This window comes from Myotis lucifugus, unplaced genomic scaffold, assembly GCF_000147115.1.
Source record: "Myotis lucifugus unplaced genomic scaffold, Myoluc2.0 scaffold_422, whole genome shotgun sequence".
Taxonomy (NCBI): Eukaryota; Metazoa; Chordata; class Mammalia; order Chiroptera; family Vespertilionidae; genus Myotis; species Myotis lucifugus.
This window is the reverse complement of record NW_005871470.1, coordinates 137,971-151,986: the sequence shown is the minus strand read 5'-3', so window position 1 is coordinate 151,986 and position 14,016 is coordinate 137,971. Positions and strand designations below refer to the sequence as shown.

The 14,016-nt window shown below is 45.2% G+C and overlaps 1 protein-coding gene across 1 annotated transcript in view; it reads left to right on the top strand.

The window, feature by feature from the left end:
• Nucleotides 1–14,016, top strand: part of RNF149 (ring finger protein 149) — a 36,642-nt gene that overhangs the window by 14,300 nt on the left and 8,326 nt on the right. The window contains exons 3-6 of the mRNA XM_023743981.1: nucleotides 148–216; nucleotides 6,029–6,111; nucleotides 8,550–8,646; nucleotides 12,418–12,622. Coding sequence (XP_023599749.1) covers nucleotides 148–216; nucleotides 6,029–6,111; nucleotides 8,550–8,646; nucleotides 12,418–12,622 — 454 coding nt within the window. The remainder of the gene's footprint in view (nucleotides 1–147; nucleotides 217–6,028; nucleotides 6,112–8,549; nucleotides 8,647–12,417; nucleotides 12,623–14,016) is intronic.

Genomic DNA, 14,016 nt, shown 5'->3' with positions numbered 1-14,016 from the left:
TAATTTTAAAGTTATTTCGTTATAGTCATTTAACTTTGCTTTTTAAATGAATTTCTTCTATAAGCTTCCTAACATTTTATGAATTTTTTAAAATAATGATTTTACACAAATTTTCAATAATAATAACAATTTTTTTTCCTACTTAAGAGCCATAGAAAAGAAACCAAGAAAGTTATTGGCCAACTTCCGCTTCATACTATAAAGCATGGAGAAAAGGTAATATTTTTGTGGTTTGTGTTTTCTGTTTTGTTTTTGGTTTAGACTAGACTATACGTCTGTCTGTGTGTCTAAGTAAGCCTTCCAGTCTGCTATATTCACAGTGTTGAACGCATGAAGTTTTAACTAGTTGAGTGAATACTAACTCATTTTTTTTTTCGATTTGCATATTAGCCTTTTATTATATAGTATGTCTTATGTGTGAATTAGAATTTTGGCAAAATAAAAAATATCCTCACATGAGGTTTAAGCAACAACAAATAATAATTAATTAAATTAAAACAAAGATACAATTTATGTTAGAATGAGATATAATAGCAAGTTCACGGAAGTCAGATTTGCACGAAATCAAAACATTCTTCTTCACTCCTGGCTCTCTGCCTCCCTGGCCAGCCTGTCTTCCCTCAAAGCCACAGCCAGTCTCTCTCTTGCTTTCCTCACTCTGAGATTGTCTCTGGATGTCTCCTCGGGTGACCACTTGCCTGCACAGAAGCTGTGGGCCCCAGAGACCTGCTCCTGGGATCAGCTCTACCTCATGTAACAATTGTGCTGTACTGGGCTGGGGACTGGTGTGTAGAGACCCAGGACCAGCATGGCCCAGGGATTCACCCGCACTTCCTGGTGCAGTTATTCTCATCACATTTGTCACATCCAAAGTATGTAGAAGTTCCCCTTCACTGCTGCAGGCCTGGAGCCCCTGCAGTCTCCTGTAGGCACTCATCTGCTGGGGCTCCTCCAAGGTCTCCTCCTGCTGCCTGTGCCTGACCACATTGTCAGGATGGGCAGTAACCTTGGTGACTGCACTTTTAAAAATGCAGCTGGTCAGCCTCATTGGATGTTCAGTCCGTTCCCAACGTCTCCGCTTGCTCATGGCTGAAACCAGTTGTCTCTTCTTCGCTAAAGTCTGGGGCATCATGTTTCTCTGGAGCTTTCCCAGAGAAGGCTGGTTTGTCTTCATGATTGATCCAGGCTCCCCCATGGCTGCTGAGCTGTGTTGCTGGCCCACTCCTGACAGCTTGTGGCTTGCTCATAACTGCCTAACTCATTTTATATGTGTTCATTTTAGAGCAAGGTTGTCAGAAATAATTCGGTTGCATATGTGATGAGCTTTTCAGACCTACAGTAGCCACTAGCCATATACAGCTACTTGAATTTAAATGAATTAAATTAAACCTAAAATTCAGTTCTTTCACCACACTAGCTACATTCCAATGCTCCAATTAGCCACAGTGGCTGGTAGCTACTACCCTGGACAGTGCTAGTATGTCCATCATCGTAAAGCCTCTACCTGGTGGTCAGACTTAGGTGACGCTAAAGAAGATAAAGAAGCTGAAGTCTCTACCACAGACCCTTGGAAATTTAAATTCATCTTTTTTGAATCTGAGACTGTTTATTCTCTCAAATTCCTTGGATATGTGAAGGAGGGGAGAAAAGATGTTTTTAAAAGTACTCTTTTACAAAAGAAACATTTTTACATGGCCAACCCAGGACAAAAATCATACCAGAGTTGAACCATTTTTAGAATAGGACAGATCCTGGATCAAGAACCTCAAATTTTGGAGGGTAGATTCCTTAAAAGGAAAACATTTGCTAACATAGCAGTGTTCATTCTTTTAATAGTCCATTTTTTTGTGCCATGAAATGTTGATAACTGTGTTGACAGCTGTAGGTTTGTTCAGTTTTGATCTTCGTTTTATCTCACTAAGTTGAGACTTAATCTATTTCACCCTCTAGTCCAGGGGTGGGCAAACTTTTTGACTCGAGGGCCACAATGGGTTCTTAAACTGGACTGGAGGGCTGGAACAAAAGCATGGATGGAGTGTTTGTGTGAACTAATATAAATTCAAAGTAGACATCATTACATAAAAGGGTACGATCTTTTTTTTTTTTTTTTTTTTTTTTAGTTTTATTCATTTCAAACGGGCCGGATCTGGCCCGCGGGCCATAGTTTGCCCACGGCTGCTCTAGTCTCTCCTTAAAAAACAAACAAACTATACTTGTATTTATTTCTTCCTTGGACCTACTTAAAGAAAACAGAAATAACACATTAAATTATAGACCTTTGGTCTGAAAACTTTGGAATCTGATAATAGTGGTTTATGTGATATCTTTCATATTAAGATTCTAGAGGCCCGGTGCACAAAATTCATGCACTTAGAGGGGGTCCCTCAGTCCAGCCTGCACCCTCTCACAGTCTGGGAGCCCTCGGAAGATGTCCGACTGACGGCTTAGGTGGGAGTGGGCCTAAGCTGTCAATCGGACATCCTTAGCACTGCCACGGATGTGGGAGAGGCTCTTGCCATCGCTGCTGTACTCGCCAGCCGTGAGCTTGGCTCTGCTGAGCGGCGCTCCCCCTATGTGAGCGCACTGACCACCAGGGGGCAGCTTCTGCATCAGTGCATGCCATAGTGACTGGTCGACCGGTCGACTGTCTGCCCCCCTGGTGGTCAGTTTACGTCATAGCGAGTGGTTGAGTGGCCTTAGCATATCATTAGCATATTATGCTTTGATTGGTTGAATGGATGACTGGACACTTAGCATATTAGGCTTTTATTATATAGGATTCCTGGAATTGTATTGTTCACTGCCATTCCTTCCCTAAAGCCTTCACATTGTAGTAGCAGTTGAGTCTTAATAGTTTGTGCAAGGTTTCTTACAGATGTACTGAACAGAAAAAGTTAAAAAAACATTTCCCATCTTAAAGGTTAAGGTTGGCCTCCTATTTATAAAGCAAGGTCCTTGGAGAGAAAGTCTCCAGTGGTGAAGGCCTGTGACAGCTGCACCCTTGTCATAGCCCGTGACCTGACAGGCACAAGGTCTCGCGTGCCTCTCGCACTAGGTCTTCCACTCTCCGTGGTGGGAATTCTCACCCTTAAGTGAGAAGACAGATTTATATGTATATTTTACTGAGTTGAGTCTTCGAGCACATAAGTAAATTGATAGTATCCTGTTTCTATGCAGAACATTTTGGAAAATATACTTCCATGGACTGGTTTTTGAAAGTTGTCAAAATAGTGGTTTAGAAAAGAAGATTCATAAGTGGCCCATGATGAATTTTTTGACAATTTTATGTTTTAAACTTGTATGCAAAAATGTTGTTTAAATATATACACACATACACACATTCTATATAATAAAAGGCTAATATGCAAATTATCCCCTTCGGGAGTTTGACTGCTCCCTATGACATGCGCTAACCACCAGGGGCCAGCACAGAACAAAGGAAGGCCCTGGCTGGCAGCTGGGGGAAGGAAGGCCCTGATCGCCAGCCAGACCTAGGGACCCTACCGGTGCACGAATTCATGCACCGGGCCTCTAGTATCTAATATATAAAAAGCCAGTGTTCGTAACAACCAAAACGACCAAACAAACGGTCACCAGGAAGTGCATGGAGCACCTCAGTCCCTCCCCCATGGCCCACAGGCTCCTATCACAGCAAGGCTGGCGGCTGGTGGGCAGGTGGGTGCAGCGAGGCAGGTACGGCAAGGTCATTACGCCTCCAGCCTGGAGAGAGAGGCAGGGTCTGATCCGAAGCTGCCCCAGAGGCTGCAGATCAGGCCCTGAGATAGGCCTAGAGAGAGAGACAGCTGTCAGCGGGCCGTTCTGGATTTCCCAGAGGAGCCAATGGCTGCCTAGGAGGAGGAGCTTTTGATGCTGACTGGCATGAAAACCGACCAATCAGAACCTAATCTGGGTGAACTGCAAAGGCAGAACCTAAGGTGGGGGCTGAGGAGGGGTTTTAAGGGCAACAGCTGTTTGGTGTAAGGTGTAAGAAAGCGGTTCAATTTTTTAATAACTGGTTTGTCAGTATTGTGCATATGGCTGGCTATCAGTCCAGATATAGGGGTTATATATTTGTGTCTGCCAAGAGCACCTCCTCCTGCTGAAAAAGGCTCCTGCCCCCCCCCCCATTTAAGCAATCCTAGCCTATATAATCTATCTATACCAATAAAAGGGTAATGTGCTAACTAGACTGGATCAACCAGCCATCTTACAGACGTCTGACTTCCTTCTGGACAAAGCCATGGTAGTGGGGGCCAAGGCAGAGGCAGTTAGGGGCGAGATCAGGCTGGCAGGGGAGAGCAGTTAGGGGCAGTATCAGGCTGGCAGGGGGTTAGGGGTAAGATCAGGCCACAGGGGCGGGCAGTTGGGGGTGATCAGGCCTGCAGGGGAGGGAAGTTGGGAGCAAGATCAGGCTGGCAGGGGAGAGCAGTTGGTGGGTGAGATCAGGCTGGCAGGGGAGAGCAGTTGGTGGGTGAGATCAGGCTGGCAGGGGCGGGCAGTTGGGGGCGACCAGGCCTGCAAGGGAGGGCCATTGGGGGCGAGGCAGAGAGGCAGGTGAGTGGTTAGGAGCCAGTGGTCTGGGAATGCGAGAGGGATGTCTGTGCAGGGATCAGGCCTAAACTGGCAGTCGGACATCCCCCGAGGGGTCCCAGATTGGAGAGGGTGCAGGCCGGGCTGAGGGCAATCCCCCACCCCCCTGCACGAATTTCGTGCACCAGGCCTCTAATATATATATATGTATATTTTAGGCGGGGGGGGGGGGGGGGGACACTAGTTTGTTGTTCCACTTATTTATTCATTCATTGGTTGCTTCTTGTATGTGCCTGACCCCTGACTGGGGATTGAACCCACAACTTGGCCTATTGGGACAACACTCTAACCAACTGAGCTACCTAGCCTGGGTCTTCTTAAATCTACATCTTGTCCAGTTCCGGAGGCTAGTGTCTGTTTTCTAACTTTTCTTGCGGACTCATTCACAGTAATGTATAAGTTTTTAAATCATTAGGGACTTTACTCTTGCATGGCATATGATAAATAGTAGGTGATATTTACTTTAGTTGTAACATACAATTTTAAGTGTTGCTATAAAGTTCATTTTAATACAGTCTTTGATAACTATATCTACATATAAAATCAGTTTTTATTGCTTATTTGTTAACAAGTGATACACATGGCGAAACATATTTTAAAATAATTACGGTCTAACCGAATTCCATACAATTAACTTGCCAAAGTCGGAGCTACCTGACTGATTGGTGATTCCTGCATCCTCGTTCCAAAAGCTGGGGAATAAGCATCTCCTTGGTCTTTCTGGGTCAGAGGGTCATCCGGCCCCACCTGCTTTGGTTGATGGGATGAGGCGGGTGGGTGGACCCGAGGGACCCGGGAATGTGTCTGGGTGGAAGGCTGACCCGTGGATTCTCAGAAGTGGGAATGTTGTCATTCGACAGCTTCTCCCCTGCAATTTTTGTTTCTTTTTACCTTTGTTACTGTGATAGGTGAGAAAATGGTGACATTGCAGTTTGTAATTCTTTCCTCGCTGGTGAGGCCTTTCCAGAGGCAGCCATTTGCCTTTCCTCTTTCGCAGGTTGTGGCTGTGCTTCAGCGAACTCTCATGAACATGCTCTCTTTTGTCTTTCTAGTGATTCCAGAAAACAAGCAGCCTGCTGGATATTCTTTCTCTATAGCTGTCCCTATGATAATTAATTTTATCATAGTAGAGCAGATATTTGCATTTCTAAAGCCCTTAAAACATGAACACTTTAAAAAATGAAAACCATGAACACTAGCCTAGCATATAAACGCTATTCGTGTCTGATTAGATAGACAGTGACTTTATCTTTTCAGCCAAATTCTTTAAATATGCTCTTGATAGTGGTAAAAGTAAATACCAAGTAGAAATGATATGTTTAGTTTCAGGCTGCACCCAAGTAACACTGAACTGGAATTCATCACATTACCCAGGGTGCAGTGCGCTGTCCCAGGACGTGCTGCTGTGCCCGGTTAGTAAGTCCTCCTCTTTTCACAGGGAATCGACGTTGATGCTGAGAATTGTGCCGTGTGCATTGAGAATTTTAAGGTGAAGGATGTTATCAGAATCCTGCCATGCAAGTATGTTCTTTTACTTCCTGATTCATGGCTTAAATGACTCGTGGCTTCCGGGTCCCACAGGAGTCTCATGTCTCTAGATGTGAACACCTAGCTGTTGTGATGCCTCGTGACCGCCGCCTCCTCTAGAAAAGATGGTTCCCTGTATTCTGTAGCGTTAAAATGCTTGCTCAGGAGTCAGGGGGAGACCTGGGAGACCCTGCTGTGTCTTTGTAATGGATTGGCTCTTTCAGGGGTTGCTGTGTAAGGAGAGGGAGCTGCAGCCTGACAGGCGAGGCCCTGGCCCAGTGCTGGGATGGGGTGGCAGGAGGAGGGGAGGGCAGTGCCCTGCTGTTGCCTGCACCCTGGGCTTGGGTTCTTTGGGGGTTGCATAGGTAAATATCCCCCCTTACTCCAGGTACATTAGGGGCTGGATTTTTTTTAGCAACAGGAAGTTATGTTTCCTTTTTAATAATGGGATATTTGATACCTATTTTAAAAAATTGCTTTGTTAGCAGAAAGGTGTGCAAAATTTATATGTTTAAGTGTGACCAGTTTTAATTATACTTCACAGCTATTAGAAGCAAGTCAGGAGTTCATACAGGTGGGGCCAAAGTAGTGAGTACAAGAAACAGAGCTTATTCTTGTTATTATTTATTAATTATTGAAGCATTTCCCATGACGAACAACTGTAACCCATCATACTTTTGCCCCACCCTGTACATAATTACATTTGCTTTATGTTTGCAAAGTATTTTAATATATATACAAGTATTTTATAGTAGATTAAGTTCTCAATAATTGTAGAGGAAATGAATAAATACCAGAATAACAAAATAAAAGTTTCCTGAATAAAGATGTATAACTTAAATCTATAGGCATTTATAGGGGATTGGTGCAATGGGTACTTAATGAATTGGAGACAGTATTATATGTTGCCCATGTCCTCTAGAAAATTTAAAATAATTTTTAAATATATTTTTAAATATATTGATTTCAGAGAGAAAGGGAGAGGGGGAGAGAGAGAGAAACATCAATGATGAGACAGAGTCATTGATTGGCTGCCTCCTGCACACCCCCTACGGGAGAGATGTGTCCTCGATCGGAATCAGACACGGGACCCTTCAGTCCGCAGGCGGGGGCTCTACCCACTGAACCACACTGGCTAGGGCTAGAAAGTTATTAAAATAGAAAAGTATTTTAACTCTCGGCTGGTTTAGGACAGGTCTTCACAGAGAAGCAAGCTAAGGCTGATTTCCTGTTTGTGTAGCAGCAGATATACCCTGACAGCGGAGCTGGAGTTTTTACCTGACCCCCCACAAGCAAACATGTGGCGTGCACACATTTCCTGGTCTCTTTCTGAGATTCTTAGGGGTTTTGACTTTTTCCTCCATTTTCTCTGGTGCCTTATTTAATGAATTTTCCCATGTGGCCAATGTGTTTCTTTTAAGTTTTTGTAAAAATAATTCCTTTGGGTGAGTCAGTTTCAAATTGAAGGAGGAAAGGTCAAAAGAGAGACTGGACTAGATGATGTGTAAGTGCAGTTGTTTGTAACCGCACCAGCAGGCTGTGCGGGGTGCACAGTTCCTGTCTCTGTGCCCAGCACTGCTGCAGGCACATTTGTGTGCTCCCCGAAGAGCCTTGGTGCGGTGCCGAGGTTCGGAACAGGTGCAGAGGCACAGCGTCAGGTCACGGCACTTATATTCGAGCCCAGCCTGTGTGATCCAGCACTACTCTTAACGCCTCACCTTCAGCACCTAAGAGCCAACTAAGACAAATCAGTAAAAGAAAAACATGCGCATGCGATTTATTTTTATTTTGAAAGTGATGTGTTTGTTACAGAAAATGTTTTTTAAGCCTGCAACCCAAAGATGATTTGTTAATACTTTGCTGTATTTCCGTGTGAGTCGTTTTATAGGCAGACAGAAGATGCTGTCAATCTGGTGTTAGTTTACTGTTGGTTTACTTACGCCACGTTTGTTTCCAAAGCGCTTCAGAAACACAAAAATACAACCCAGCATAATGTGAAAGTAAACTATGATATTTTTTATAGCTAAAAGGGGAATTTCTCTGTAAGATTCTGTTTAACATGGAAAATAGACTAGGTAAGAATTTAGTGAATAGACTAGAGTGTTGATTGCATTTTTTAAAAATATTTTTGTATTGATCTCAGAGAGGAGAAGGGAGAGGGAGGGAGAAACATCAATGATGAGAGAGAATCATGGATCGGCTACATCCTGCACGCCCCTTACTGGGGATCGAGCCCAGAACCCAAGCATGTGCCCTGACCGGGAATTGAACCTTGACCTCCTGGTTCGTAGGTTGACACTCAACCACTGAGCCATGCTGGCTGGATGGGATGTTATTTAATTGTAATGAGAAGATAAGTTGTTAGAATGTGTTGTTTCCTTGATAAGATGTAAACGTTGCTTGTAAAACATTAACACAACTTACTTTTTTAGGCATATTTTTCATAGAACGTGCATTGACCCCTGGCTTTTGGATCACCACACGTGTCCAATGTGTAAGCTCGATGTCATCAAAGCCCTGGGATACTGGGTTTGTTGCCTTTTGTTTCTATTCAATCTTTGCCCCGTGCTTCCTGAGGGATGTGGTGTCATTACTGACCAGAGGCCAGAGGGACGGACTACATACTCCTTCTCTGAAGAAATTTTCCTCTTCATTAAAAATGAATTCTTAAGATACTCCAGAAAAAAGGGAATGACCTAAATTTGTGACTGTAGAAGAATACGCTGTTTCCTCAGAGAGTTCGGGATTGCTTAAAGCGGTGTATTTTGGGATAATGCAGTGCAGAGTCTGTGTGCTGGCCAATCTCATACAAACAAGGATCATGAAAGGTTGGCAGTGGAAGGAGCCTCAGACGTCCTATGGCTTCAGGTGCACATCCTGCAGGTGAAGCCAAAGCCCGCGCCCTGAGTCCGGGTCAGAGTCAGATCCCGCCAGGGAGTGTGCCCTGCATTGAGTTGTCCCCCTCAGCCTGGTCCTTAGAGGGTCATGGGACCTTCCTCAGAAAGCAGGCGTCGGGCGTGGTGAGGTACCAGCTGTGTCGGGCAGGTCAGGTACCAGCTGCGGCGGATGCATGTGCACTGGTCAGGGGCCTCGCGGCCTCGGAGTAAGTACTGCAGGATCTCTGTTTTGCTCATTAGAAACTCAAATTTAGGAGATGCTCAATAGCTCACCAAGGACACAGCTAGTTAACGGGGAGTCCGCTTTCAGAAGCAAGTTTCCTCCATTCCAGGGCCCAAGCTCTCAACTACTGTCCTACCCAAAAGGGGGCAAATAGAGGGAAGAAAACAGGTTTTTCTAGCTTGTCCTGTTTTTTATTGTTTTTAGAGTCTTTATATAATCAAATGAATGTTTCCAAATATTCTTGATTTGACAGTCATTAGTTTTGAAATAAAGATCTTTGAAAGAAGTAATATAAATATAAAATATATTTTTTTTCTTCTTGCTAAACATATTTTTAGAGTTGGGTTTTTTTTGCCAACTTTTTATTTTTCAAGTAACATAAACAAAAACCTAATGCCTATTATTTAAAGTAATTTCATAAGATAAAAAGATATTTTAACTTCCAAAATGCAAAATAAACAAACAAGATACTCCTGACAGAGACAGCCTCTCCATTGAGCACATAGAATTTTAGGAGGAACTCGCATTGCTGATGGGGTGATCCTAGTCCAGCTGCATAAAAAGACGCCGCTCACGGACACACACAGCAGTGTTTACGTGAGCAGGACGCTGCTCTGCCGCGTGTAAAGAAGCGTAGAGGCAGGCAGTCTGTTTGGTGTGGAGAACCCGTGTCAGTTACTTACCCAGGTTTCTGTTACGTTGCTGCTTCCTCAGTGGAGTGTTATCTGAGACTGCGAACACGGCTGATGGTCACCCCGCAGCACTTGCATTCACACTACGGCGAGAGAGAAGGAGGAGTGCATTCTCAGCAAACGGGGCTTCTAGGAAGTCACATGCTACTTCCATTAGCACAGTATTGGCTAGAATTTATTCATATCGTCATATCCATCCGTCAGAGAGAACAAGAATTTTTAGAGTTTCTCGTAGCATTCATTGTACGGTTAGAAACTACAGAGAGGTGTTTTGTTTTAAATAATCATTTTATGCTACTTAACACCATAATGGCCCTTAAGGCTGCAGGCCTGCTTAACGTGTTCTCTCATCTTGTAGCTTCACTTATCTGCCGAAGATGGTTGAGAGACCACTACCTGCATAGCCAGCATGATTTCCTATGAGTTACATTTCTCAAGTGCAAGCTCTGGAAGGCCCTCAGCATGGTGCACAGAAGGGTCAGCATCAAGGACAGCTTTCAGGGAATTAAATCTCCTTTGCTTGGAAATTTGGAAAATTTGTTCTCTAGAATTTCTAACATTCATTTATTCATAGTTTAAATGATGATGCCTCTGTTTAGCGTGTCGTGCCCTGCTCTCCTAGTGAACTTGCTCGTCCCCTCTCTGCTCTGGCGAGAGGCTGTGCTGCCTGGGACAGCAGGGACACGTGGAGTCCGGCAGAGTGGCCCCCTTCCCGTCCCTTCCTCAGATGCACTCTGAAGCTCATTTCAAGGAACTTGCTTCATGAGTCAGTGATTTTTGACCCGCTTTGCATTTCTAAAAATTGGTAGAAAAGGGGTTTCACTGACAATTAGTATTGAGACTTTAATCCTCATGCGTTTTGGTTTTGGAAATATAATTCATATATTAAAAGTCAAGATTCTTCATGTTGCATAAGGCTGGGTTGCTTTCTTAGAATGTTAATGTCAGAAAGCTAGACTGTATCCCCGGGAAGCTTCCTTTCTTTTTGAAGAACTGAAGCCCGTAGTAACTTTAAATCAAGCCTGTTGTTAACTTGTCTTGCCTTTAACTTTTTAAATCTTTTGACAAGTACACCATTTCCTTCAGGTCATTGCCCATCTAGTGTTGGGTAGTCACGACACGCTCTCATGTAGCAACTATAACTCGTGTAGCTAGTTGTTTCCAAGGAAATGTCCGCACAGGGAGCAGCCACTGTCCCTCACGCAGGTCACGGTGGTCTTTGGGTCAGCAGCTGGCACCACTGTTCTCATTGATTCGGCAAGCGTTTATCAGAGGGGTGCGGGTTAGGGGCTGGACCTGACCTGGGCCCTGGGGGGACAGGGATGGATAAGACACAGCCCTTCCACTCTGTGTGGGCTGGTGGGGCGAGGGCATTACCCAGACCCAGCAGGACAAAGAGGTCCAGGAGCACCGGGAGAGGGGGACCACTGCCAAGTGCAGGGGGAGGGACGGGGAGCAGTTTCTCTGAGGGGCACCTGGCTGGGTGTTAAAGGGCTTGTTGGGCCGATGAGTGTATTGCAGGCCGTGAACATGACGGGTTTGAGACTGGCAGGTAGTAGGGTTTTGCAGGTATTCAGAGAAATGCCTGGAAAAATGATAAGGATGGGCTGAGCGGGTCTGGACAGTAAGGCAGTCAGCAGGGTTTGGCGTGAGGTCTGAGTCACATTCTGAGGTTTTCACTACTGAGAGCAGCCGTGTGCCCCGCAGTGCTCGGGAGGTGGGTTCGAGAACACGGCTGGAGCTGCAGGCCAGCAGGTCCTGGGCCCTGAGAGCCCAGGCGGAGTGGGGGCAGGGAGCGCAGGGTTGTCACTCAGCACAGGTGGCCGTCTCAGCCAAGGCTCACACAAACCCGCCACCACCCTCACGTCAGAGCCACCTACCCCGCCGTTCTTCCAGTCACAGCTCAGCTTGGGCTCCGGCGTCAGTCAGACAAGGTTTCTGGATGGCCCCCAAGTGTGAGACTCCGCGTAATAACCATTCTAGAGTCCTGGCCCTCATTTTCCTTATTTTATTGTCTTCAGATGGGAGGAGGGAGAGTTGGAGGCAAATGGACAGCTGATGTTTTTAAGTGAACCCTGTCCAGTGTAGGCCCTGTCCAGTGCTCTGTGAACAACTGCAGGTAGGGACGTGGCGGGAGCGGGCCAGGCCGGGAGTGGCCGGTCCCACCCTCTGTTCCAGAAGGCAGGAAGGTGTGTGTAACAAAGCTTCACTTCCTTGTCCACAAATAGTCAAAAAGGTGGCGTTGCTTGTATCAGGGGAAATGGTGGTTAGGGTAAAAATGGCCAGATCTTGGGAAGCTGCTTTTTGAGAAGTAATTCACTGATGATGCTAAATAAAGTAGATATCGTGTGCTTTTTGCTATATTCTGTGTATAAGTAAACATTTATGAACAAAATACGATAAATGTGTGAATTATGAACAAAAGATGATAAATAAGCTTTGATCGTTTGACTTAGAAAAGACATTTCCTTTTGTTCTAACTCTCAAGGGAGAGCTTGAGGATGCCCAGGAGGAGCCCGCTGCTGAGGCAGCCCCGGGAGGTGCTGTGGCTGCGGCTGCAAGTGTGAGTGTTACTGTTCGCCACGAAGACAGAAGTGTCGGGAGCCCCTCCCCGTCGCCCTCCACCAGGGACCCCGGGCCGCAGTGCAGCAGGCATCTTAAAGAAGACGCAGGGGAAAGCACAGCCTTACTCGGTGAGTAGCTTGCAGATTATAAAGCAAGCTGATGCCCAAGCCGGTTTGGCTCAGTGGATAGAGCGTCGGCCTGCGGACTGAAGGGCCCCAGATTCGATTCCAGTCAAGGGCATGTACCTGTGTTGCGGGCACATCCCCAGTAGGGGGTGTGCAGGAGGCAGCTGATCAATGTTTCTCTCTCATCGATGTTTCTAACTCTCTATCCCTCTCCCTTCCTCTCTGTAAAAAATAAAATATTAAAACAAGCTGACATTAGGCACTGAAAATGGAAGAAAGACATAAAATGCAGAAAAACTAAAGGAAAAATGAAAACCATCATCGAACACCTGGAAATACTATTTTAACATTTTGATAAATACATTTTCAAAGGTTTTTTTGTGTTTAATGATGGGGAGAATGTCATTTATGTGCTGCTAGATAACCTGTTTTTTCTCTTAGTGTCTGAATCTGTTTCTGTATCAGTAGATACATAATTTTGTGCAGCTGCATAGTCTTACATTTTGGATTTACTCAAGTAATTTCTTCAAGCCACACCCTGTGTGGCTTTTGTCAGTACGTAACACCTTCATACCACTTGTCTAATTTGTTTTCTGTCATTCTGATTGATAAAATAGAGTGAATTGCATTTTTAAAAATATTTTTTTTATTGATTTTTAGAGAGAGAGGAAAGGAGGGGAAGAGAGAGAAACATCAACGTGAGAGCAAAATATTGATTGGCTGCCTCCTGCACAACCAACCTTTCAGTGCACGGTACAGCACCCAACTGGCTGAGCCACCCATCCAGGGCGGAATTGCGTTTTTTATTATTCATGAGATTACCTTCTTTTCGTATTTGTCAGTCATTTGTTTTTGTTTTTTATGAGTTGTCCCTTTCATTCTAAGCTTATTTTTCTATAGAGAAACTAATCTTTCATACTGATTCTAAGCACTTTGGTCTTTGTCACCCCCTCCCCCCAATTTTTCTATACTTTGACTTTCTGAGGTATTTTTCTTAGATACAAAATTTAAAATTATATCTAATATTTGTGGTTTTGTATTTTACATTTAAATCTTTAATCCACATAATTTAAGGGGAGATTGAGCTAACATTTTCCCCTAAATGTTTAACCAATTATCCTAATACTAGGGGCCCGGTGCACGAAATTCGTGCACTGGGTGGGGGGGGGGGGGGGGGAGGGTCCCTCAGCCCAGCCTGGCCCCTCTCAAATAGGGGGAGCCCCCAGGGGTGACACCCATCACCCTCCAATCGCAGGATCGCCCCTTGCCCAGGGCTAATGCCTCTGCCAAAAGGGTCAGGCCTGGGCAGGGGACCTCATTTTTTGGCGGCCGAGGGGGGGCAAGCCCGGACCTTATATTGGAGGGGGGGGGGGGGGGGGGGCCCCCCCCCCCCCCCC